Genomic DNA, 10,438 nt, shown 5'->3' with positions numbered 1-10,438 from the left:
TAACCGGTTGTCCTGCTGGCCACCTTCTGGAAATGCTAGTTGCCTGGTTGCCTCTGGCGTCAATCAATTCTGAATCACTGATCTAGAACAAGCATGCAGCAAGTGAGGTCAGAACTTGCTCTAGGCCAGTGACTCTATGGGGTCTATTTAAAAAAAAAAATTGCATAGCTTATGCATTCAGTGAAACTACATGTATATTTGTTCTGTGTGAGGTAACCAACTGTTGTGAGAATGGGACCAAAATTAAAAGGAGAACTATGAGGAGTGTGCTTTTCACTCACCTCATAGTTCTAGCCGACCTGTGACAAGGAGACTGTCACAGGTCGGCTCAGTAGATCGGGAGGTGAGCGAACACATACTGGCGTTTGTCTGCCGGTCAAATGTTTATTAGTGGGGAGAATACCACATTATGGCCACTAGATGGCGTTTGGAATGATAGGAAATAAATACATGTGAGCTAACCAACTAAATACATGTGAGAATAGCACCAAAATGAATGTTCCTAGTGTATTTTCTCTTCTGGTCAAATGTTCATTAGTGGGGAAAATACCACAATATGGACACTAGATAAAGCTCAGGATTATAGGAAATAAATACAAGTGAGTTTACCAGCTGTTGTGACAATGGGACCAAAATGAATAGTGTATTTTCTCTTCTGGTTGAATGTTCGTCCGTGGGGAAAATACCACATTATGGCCACTAGATGGAGCTCAGAATCATAAGAAAATAAATACATGCGAGTTAACCAGCTGCTGTGAGCATGGCACCAAAAGGAATGTTCTTAGTGTATTTTCTCTTCTGCTTGAATGTTCATGAGTGGAGAAAATACCCCAATATGGCCACTAGATGGCGTTTAGGATCATGGGAAATAAATGCATGTTAGTTAGTCAGCTGCTGTAAAAGTAGCACCAAAATGAATGTTCTTAGTGTATTTTCTCTTCTGGTCGAATGTTCGTCAATGGGGAAAATATCACATTATGGCCACTAGGTGGAGTTTAGGATCATAGGAAATAAATACATGTTAGTTAACCAACTGCTGTAAGAATGGCACCAAAATCAAGTAGTACATTTTCTCTTCTGGTCAAATGTTTGAGAATGGGAATAATACCACGTTATGGCCACTAGATAGAGCTCAGAATCAAAGGAAATAAATACACATTAGTAAGGAGATACAATGTTACAATTCAAGGGATCGCTGGATTAAAGGAGCATATAAATGTAACCATTGTTATCCCTGTAGTACCGGTATAAATGGTAACATTTATATGCTCATTTCCTCCAGCCATCTATTGGATCATAGCATTGGATCTACATACTAACATGAATATATTTCCTATGATCCTCAGCTCCATCTAGTGGCCATGATGTGGTATTTTCCCCATCCACTCTGTTCTTTATGAATATACTTTTTGAAGAATGTTTAACAAGAAGAGAAATTGCACCAAGAACTTTTGACTTTGCCCCATTCTCACAAAAGAACGAGCATACGTGCCATTTCGCTGGATGACTGAGCTATGCACATTCTCTTTTATAAATGGATCCCAAAGAATTGAAGCCATTGCATTATCATGATTCAAAAGATGAGATCGGCAATAGTGACTTTGATTATTTTCTCTGTACAGGTTTCCTTTAAATAACCCTTTAGACACCCTGCTATGGGATGGATGTTCATGAGTTATGTTGTTTGGCACTGTGCAGGGAACGGAATAGTCCAGGACATAAGAGCAAGATGTAGTACAAAGTATTCTTTTACATTCATTCCTGTGTAAACAATGTGTGTAAATCTGTGACAAACATTCATATAACTTGTGCTGCTCCGAATACTCGGTTAATTCAGTGCCAGTAGCCTTACAAGTCTGCCATTTATACCCCCACATACTATCAGTCAATTGGCTTTAACCATGCAGATGGAAATGTATTGAGTAGGTAGGAGGAGGAGAGACGGGCTCTGCTGGGTTTTTTTTTTTTAAACTGAACGCCACTTTTTTGTAAAACATACCCCCCTTGTAGTGCGCCCCCCCCCATACTGCAAGGGTTAAATGCTCATAACGTCTAAGGATAGAGGATACACTGTAATACTTACCTTACTACTCTTTCCGGTACTCTATGGCGTTCTCCTCTTCCACGCTCCGGCTGGTGGAAGGGACCCTTGTCGTCCTCACGTATAATGCTCACAGCATGGAGGAAGCCAGCCAGAGCAAGGGATAAGGTAAGTATTACAGTTTGTTCCCCTACCCCTAGACCTAACAAGCAGTTAACCCTTGCAGTGTGTTATATGTAGTATCTCAGCATCCCTTTAGATCCTTGGTTCTCAACTGGTGGGTCGGGACCCAAAAGTGGGTCGCGACCCCTTGTTCAGTGGGTCGCTCCTGCCTTCCACTTTTCTAGGTGAGAGGCTCATCGGCCTCCCCCATCGCGCAGCACTGTCAGTTCTTACGCTGAGCAGCCATTCAAAATATGCTGCCCAGTGTCAGCTTGAGGTGGGGTGCAAGGGAGCTCCATCCATAAGTGCATTGCTTACAGCTCCCTCACATGTCCTGTAGCAATGCCTGGACCGGAGTGACATCACATTCTGGCTCCCGGCACCTCTACAGGTGCACATGGGAACTGTACAAGCAATGCACATATGGATGGAGCTCCGTCACAGCACAGCCGCCCACACTGCCGTGCGTTCCATTCAAATGCAACTTGGGTCGCGACTTAATGCCCGAGGACAAATGTGGGTCTTGAGGTTACACGGGTTGAGAACCACTGCTTTAGATGTATGAGGCCCCTGCAATCCAAATATGAGCTAGCATAGGAAGTATGCCCGTATAATGCGATGATAAGATGCCTTCAAAGAAGAACTCCGGGGGAAAATATTATTAACCCTTGCAGTTATAATCACCCGAAACTCAGAGTCAGCCAGCTGTCACAGCGCTCTCTTCAGCCTGTTACCTCCTACACTGCAGTGATGGTATGTCCCTCGGCGTCCTCACATCCAATAGATAGTGAATTGAACGTGATGACTCGAGGATGCTTAGACTACTCAGCAGAAGGAGGAAAGAGGCTGGAAGGACTGGTCTGAGAGCAAGCCGGCTTGGAGGATCTGGTGAGTATAACTTCCATATTTTCCTCCGTAGACAAAAACAAGCAGGTAACCCTTGAGGTGCTGGGGTAGCCCTACTACAAGTGTTAATAATATTTTTCCTCGGGGTTCTGCATCAATATAACTCTGTACTCAGCATCAGGAAATAAAAGGAAATGTGAAGTGATTGTAAAGTATGCAAATCGCCCCTATAAGGGGCCTATTTATATGAGTGCATTGCGGTAATGAGCATTAAAACATGCCTGTTACCATACATTAGGGGCTCCCAATCCACCGAGCCAGCACATCACAATGCATGCGTGTTGTGTGCTGCTTTAGAACTGGTGCAAGTGTGTTTATTGTGCATTAAAGTACAACTGAAGCCAAAACATTTTTAGTTTTAGTTTTGGATGGAGTGGAGAGGGATTGGAACCCCTGTGTCTTTCCATATCTTTCATTCCAACTGCCTGTATTTGGTAAAATCCAATCGGAAGAGTGGGAACACCTCATAATGGCCACAGTGAGAGTGCAGACCTAGGAATACCAACACATATACATGCCCGTTTGCAACCATGTGGTGCGGTAATGTACATTATGCCATGCGTTAACATGCGTTACATGAAGGCAGCTCCTTCACTTGAATGGACTGCCCTAATGCATCAAAAAAGGTGCATTATTATTAACAATACATATTATAATTCAGGATTTACATTGGCATGGCGCTTTACAAAATGGAGGGAGACAGTACAGTTACAAAACAATGCAAGATGAGAGGGTAAGGAGGGCCCTGCTCCTGAGAGCTTACAATCTAAAAACATGCACCATTTTTATCAACGCAACACAGCACAAAGCATGTTATGCTGCAATGCCGGTGCCCGCTGGCTCTCAAAACACCTGAACAGTGCCTGCACCCAATCAGATTGTTCAGGTACAGTGATACCTCGCTTCACAAACTTAATTCATTCCACGATTCTGGTCGCGAACCGAATCAAACTGCAATCAGACCGCAATCTCGACTAGAGGAAAATTGTAGAAATGTCACCAGCACACCAATCCTTTTAAGAAAGCAAAAGCTTCATTTATTGAAGTTTTTTGTCATATGACCAAACAAGCGCTTTCGGGACCGCGCAGGGTCCTTTCATCAGGCTTTAGCATTGACGATGATAAAGGGACCCTGCGCGGTCCCAAAAGCGCTTGTTTGGTCATATGACAAAAAACTTCAATAAATGAAGCTTTTGCTATCTTAAAAGGACTGGTGTGCAGGTGACATTTCTACAATCTTGCTGACATTCGCGGCGCCATCCGCGGTCACTGCGAGCACCCCCCACTACAAGGGACATATCGGTAAGGAGTGCGACAAGGATAGTACTTATTGCTCGACTAGAGGAAGCCACGACTGTGTGTCAGAGCGGGGAAGATGGGAAGATGTTCGTCACCCGATGCAGAGTTCGCAAACGGAAGCAAAATTTTGTCGAACGCTTCTGTTCGTGAACGGAATTGTTTGCGAACAGAAGCGTTTGTGAACCGAGGTACCACTGTACTTTAAGAGCCAGCGGGGCCGACAAGTAAGATAGTGAAGCTTGGCCCAGCGGGAGATTCCTCTAATAGGGCCTAATAGGTTCCCTGAGAGATACAGTATAAGGAACTGTCAGGGGGTATAACTCTCCACCATATTGTTTTAGGTGGCCTGCCCCTTTAATTCACCCCTTTTCCCCATTCTATCTCTTTGTTTTTATTGAATGTATACTTTTTTTTATGTGTACATTTCCCTGTGCTTTTTAGCCATGTGGATGTCTCACCCTGCAGATGTGTTTATTTGTATTAACCTGAACATGCTGCAAATATCTTTTCCAAATGAACGGGTATGACATGCAGAGAGCTCATCTGTACACATGGGGTCTGTTTGCTGCCTGTGGCCATCAGCATGCTGGCAGGATACCTACGTTGTTCAAATGCTCATAATGGCTAACAGCCCTGAGAGACCTCTTACTGAATCCGAGTGTGTGTGTTTGTTCTGAATCAGCACCAAACAATTATATTACACAGGACATCACAATGCTCTACAATATGTCTGCAGACTGCTGATCTCTAACCGTTCATCCATCTCAGATCTATCCAATAATATCCAAGCAATGTCTAGTCATGGGCAGTGATATACAGTGTGAAGAGAAGGCAACACACCAGCTGTTGCGGAACTACAAATCCAGTGAGGCATTGCAAGAATCTCACAACCACAGGCATGACTCCCAGAGACAGATGCATCATGGGTTTTGTAGTTTCACCCCATCTGGATGGCTGAAGTTTGCACAACCCTGACTAGGGGTAACCAAACTCCAGCTGTGGTCAAACTACAAATCCCATTAGGCATTGCATGACCCTGACAGCTACAAGCATAACTTCCAGAGGCAGAGGCATGATGTAGTTCCAGCACAGCTGGAGGTCCGAAGTTTGGCTAGCCCTGGTATAAGATTATAAGCCTCCATGTCCAGTGTTCTCCTTCACCTCTGCTGATCAGACGTCCAGCCATTTATGTATATCTGGATGTTTGCTGCCTGAACTAACTACATCCATGTGTACATTCTGGCACTGCATTACTGTATTCTCCCATCCATTCAGTAGATATTGAACATGTAAGCTATTCATTTGCTCTCCACACGTGTCGCTCAATGACATGACATGCCTCAAAATGAGTGCCCCTTAGGGATAGCTTAAAAGGCTGAAAGTGTATTTCAATTTTTGCAGCCGATTTGGGAAAACACCTATTTGATATTTGTTACGCGTTTCTCATTCAGATATCATCATTAAATGTTTTATTTTTATAATTGCAGCTTTTACAATACATGCTCTATTCTGAAAGAACATTTGATTTCTGTACTGAGTTTTGCTCTAGAATGCAAGGAGGGCTGGGCAGGTTAATGTTACCATAATGAACCTCGTCTGTACTCTGCTGTCCGATCTCATTATCGGTTGTAGACTAGCTTTCAACACTGTATGTCCTCACAAAGGGTTAAAGATCTAGAAGCATTGTATGTTACCGAAGGGAAGCGCAGGCCGTCCCTGATCTTTCTATGGGGACAGATAGAGTTTCCTGTCAATTGAGAGAGAGGCTTCTAAGGGCTGGTGCAGAGCTGGGCGATCCAGGACACGCTTCCAGGGACTGCGCGATCGTGTGCACACAGTGGTTGCCGCGCGGCCCCATTGGTTTCAATGGGGTACATGCACATTTTTTGCGACACACGATGCACGCCTTTTTTTTAGCTGCGATTGTGTTCGATTGCACGGGCGGAATCGCGGTGGTAAACTGAGCAATCCGCTCTGCGCGACTGTGGTGCCATTTGAAAAGAATGGCACCACCAGCGCAATCAGCAGTAGTGTGCGACTCCGTGACCGCACAGCAATCCGCACGGTTTCGTGCATGATTGCCGCGCGGTCACGGATCGCGCAAGTGTGAACCTGGCCTCAAGGTCTAATACACAGATACATCTAAAAAGGAAGAAATATTTTTTAAAAACATACTTTCCGTATGCTGTGTGAATTGGAAACATAACAAACATATAGAAGGAGTTTTTCAAACTGCAAAAGTGGAAATACACTTTAAAAATACGCTCCTATAATAATGAAGATGGCTGTATACAGGGAACATAAGGAGGACTTCGGAACCACGTTAGCTCCACAAACCTGAGGTCATATTTTTGTTTCACATATTGGCTCATTGTATATAATTGGCACCTATGTGCTATACACACAGACGCAGCCATGGGAACGCATAGGGCTGGGGAGATTTCCGAGGAGTTCCCATTTATCAGTTTCTGGATTGTACCTCTCTATACTCTGCAAGTAGGTGCCTTTAGACCAGGAGTAACCACCAGTGATATAAAGGAATCCATTCATGACCATGGCTCCGCATTCCATTCTCCGCTCCATGGTTGGGGCGAGCTCCACCCACTCATTGCGCTCAAGGTCATAGCAGTCCGTAGTCGTGGTCTGACCTCCAACCAGATACAGCTTGTTATGTAATGCCACGGAACACAATCCATACTCTGGAAAAACAAGGAAAAGAATGTAAAAATATCTTTTCATCTCTTTTGTAGGTTCTAAACGTACTATGAACTATTTATGTCTTTTATTTGTAAAATGATACTTTGTGCAAGAAACGACACTGACTTCCACATGCTCTATGACCATTACCCCCAGCTCAGCCATAACATTATGATCACCTGCCTAATATTGAGTAGTTCCCCCTTTTGCCACCAAAACAGCAGTGACCCGTCGAAGCATTGAATCCACTAGACCTCTGAAGCTATGCTGTGGTATCTGGCACCAAGCCGTCATTAGCAGATCCTTTAAGTCATGTAAGTTGCGAACTTTTTCCAGCACATCCACAGATGCTCAATTGGATTGAGATCTGGAACATTTGGAGGCCAAGTCAACACCTTAAACTTGTGTTCCTCAAACCATTTTTGAACCATTTTTGCAGTGTAGCAGGGCGCATTACCCTGCTGAAAGAGGCCACTGCCATCAGGGAATATGGATCCACAAAGGGCTGTCCTTGGTCTGCAACAATGTTTTGGTAGGTGGCACGCGTCAAACATTAGTCCACATGAATGGAAAGACCCAAGGTTTCCCAGCAGAACGTCGCCCAAAGTATCTCACTGCCTCTGCAGGCTTGCCTTCTTCCCATAGTGCCATCTCTTCCCCAGGTAAGTGACACACATGCACCCGGCCATCCACATGATGTAAAAGAAAACATGATTCATCAGATCCTCACATGCCCATTGTAAGCGCTTTAGGAGGTGGACACGGGTCAGCATCGGAAATGCAAGTTCATTTTCCATTTTTGATGCTTCTGAGCCTGATGCCCATGTTACCTAACCTATAGGGTGCAACACAGCACAGGGAGACCTTCCATCAGGAGTAATGAGCAGTGAGGTCTCTCCCTGTACTCAATAGACTCAATAACATCATCACGACCATTGTGGCCAGTATCCAGGTTGACATCATGAATGGCATTGATATTGTTTCCTTTTGTATGAAGAAAAGCAAAGGAAAAGCTTTTGCTTGAAGTAATAAGCACTTCCAAAGCTCACACGTGCTTCTTATCTCATGAAAGTTAACCTATTCGATGCCAGATTATATTAAGTCACGATCACACTGGTCACATCCATTGTCAATTTTGGGTGTTGTATGGCAGCCTAGTAATAGAATATCTTACCCTAAAACTTAATTTAATACATTGCAGTTTTCATTTTCCCCTTAATTTTTTTGCCTTGTAATCCTGCAAATAACACCCTTCCTGTCCCAGAATGGCTGTGGTCACTCCTCCACTGTATCTATGGAGGCGGCGACTGTGGTCATACCAGCTGGACTCCAAAAACGTCTTCCTCTTTTCACCTCTATTACCAGGTGGTTGGGGAGATCAGTAGTTTACAGGGGGAAGATAACATTACTTGTGTTTACAGTTCAGGTCACAGGAAGTGACAAGGACACTGCAGTTCTGTCAAGATCGGCAGGTATTTTCTGTACTTAGCCTGAAATAAAAACGAATGCAGCCGCCACATCTGAGAACCTGTAAGGCGGTCTATATTACAATTTTGTTCTTGGGTTTAGATATCCTTTAAATATTGCCTTTGCTGGTTGCAGTCTAATGCAAAGCACTTCATTGCTACCCCCTAAAGGGATTTTCCACTCTCAGAGAGTGTTGTCCAGCTAAAACAGGAAAGTAAAACATTATTGTGTTACCTTACATAATTCCACCTCACATGTTTTCTTACCTGGATGGGGACACACTGATAAGACACTCCATTCATTTATATCTGAGTGGAAACTCTGAATCTTGTCATATGTGCAACTTCCTCTGTAACCATAGTGACCACCACTGACATAGATGACATCACGCAGCACACAGGCGGTAGCGTTCCCCACTCCTGTTACAAGAAACAAGGACATATGTAAGAATATTTCACATCATAAGCAGGGTTGAATTTTCCATGATGTTATTCATGGGCCAGCGCCAGGGGCAGCATAAGGCTTCAAAATTTAAAATTGTTTAAAAAGTTCTACCCATTTTCAGGCCACTTCTGCAAGAAAGCTGGAGGGTGGAGGGTGCAGGGGATATTGGGAAGAATCACAAGACTTTTTACAGATCAGGAAACATAAAATAGTCTCTCCTTTCTCCATGTTGGGTGGTCTGTATAGTTGAAAAAATTAGTTGTAAAAATAAAGTATTAGTTTATAATAAAATAACCACACGACACAAGGGGAGGAGCTTGTACAAATGGCTCCTCATCATTTAAGTGTGCCAGGGATAGCATGATGCCTAAATACGGCCCTGATTAAAGTGGCAGTAAAGGTTAAAAAAATGTAAAAATCGCTGGGAGGTTGGGATTTTTGACAGTAGAAAATGCAAAGTCTCTTCGGCCCCCAAAAAGTTCTCCCTCTCTCCCCCAGCCATTGTTGCGTACATCGCAAGGTGCATGCGTCAAACAGTGTACACACTCAGCCCATTCATGGCATTTCTAAGATGCTGAAATTCGGCTGGATGCTGGGAAGTATATGATCCCCGTGTGCATGTCCAGGAGTTCCATCATTTAAAGGAGAACTATGAGGTGAGTGCTTTTCACTCACCTCACAGTTCTAGCCGACCTGTGACAATGAGACTGTCACAGATCGGCTCAGTAGATCGGGAGGTGAGCGAACACATACCGGCGTTCGCTCACCTCTCGATCCTGTCATGGCTCTCTGCCGTGACAGGGGAGGGGCTGGATTCCCCGCTCCGATCCGCCAGAGCTGACTGGCGGAACGGACGGGGGAGGGGGCGGGTACAGCTGGCTCTGCCTCTAGATAGGCAGAGCCAGCTGTCACTCACACAGCTGGGCGGATCTCGACATCGATGTCGGGATCCGCTCCGGCACCTCAGTATACCCCGAGCTGTAGCTCGCGGTATACTGAGCCTAGGGTGACGGGAGGACGCTAGTTTGTGTCCTCCGGTTACCCTAAGGAGAACTATGGGGAAAAGCCCTGACCCCATAGTTCTCCTTCAATGGTCACCCATCAGCTAAATAGGACTTCCAAGAACCTCGAATTGTCGGCATCGCAGATGGCGACTGTTTTCCCCCCTTTTTTTGCCAATCTTTATTTTAATTAGCATGTCCTGAGTGGACAAACATTATGGGGTCTATTCACCAAGTGAGTGAATGACCGATCTGAAGTGAAGTGAGCGGGAGACTACCGGGGCGCCAGGGAGAGTTTGCTGTTTGGAGATCAGTGTCCCTGGTTAGCAGGTAACCAGGGACGCTGACCTCACTGCAAGTGGCCGGAGCCAGCCGTAAGATCACGGCTGGCTCCGCCCAGCTCTCAGAAGCAGGCCGAGCG

At 44.8% G+C, this 10,438-nt stretch overlaps 2 protein-coding genes across 2 annotated transcripts in view; both read right to left on the bottom strand.

Annotated features, from left to right (window-relative positions):
• LOC108785505 (lupus La protein homolog B-like) overlaps nucleotides 1-4,899 on the bottom strand; it is a 33,541-nt gene extending 28,642 nt beyond the window's left edge. Inside the window, exon 1 of the mRNA XM_018554590.1 lies at nucleotides 4,894-4,899. The gene's annotated coding sequence lies outside the window, so the exon portion shown is untranslated. The remainder of the gene's footprint in view (nucleotides 1-4,893) is intronic.
• Nucleotides 4,900-6,762: 1,863 nt separating this feature from the next.
• Nucleotides 6,763-10,438, bottom strand: part of LOC108785499 (kelch-like protein 23) — a 12,681-nt gene continuing 9,005 nt past the window's right edge. The window contains exons 2-3 of the mRNA XM_018554581.1: nucleotides 8,839-8,991; nucleotides 6,763-7,107 (exon numbers count right to left, since the gene is read on the bottom strand). Of these exons, the coding sequence (XP_018410083.1) occupies nucleotides 6,797-7,107; nucleotides 8,839-8,991 (464 nt within the window). The 3' untranslated portion in view covers nucleotides 6,763-6,796. The remainder of the gene's footprint in view (nucleotides 7,108-8,838; nucleotides 8,992-10,438) is intronic.

This window comes from Nanorana parkeri, unplaced genomic scaffold (genome assembly GCF_000935625.1).
Source record: "Nanorana parkeri isolate BGI_ZX_2015 unplaced genomic scaffold, ASM93562v1 scaffold165, whole genome shotgun sequence".
Lineage (NCBI taxonomy): Eukaryota > Metazoa > Chordata > Amphibia > Anura > Dicroglossidae > Nanorana > Nanorana parkeri.
The sequence above is the reverse complement of the archived record's forward strand: the minus strand, read 5'-3'. Positions and strand labels throughout refer to the sequence as shown.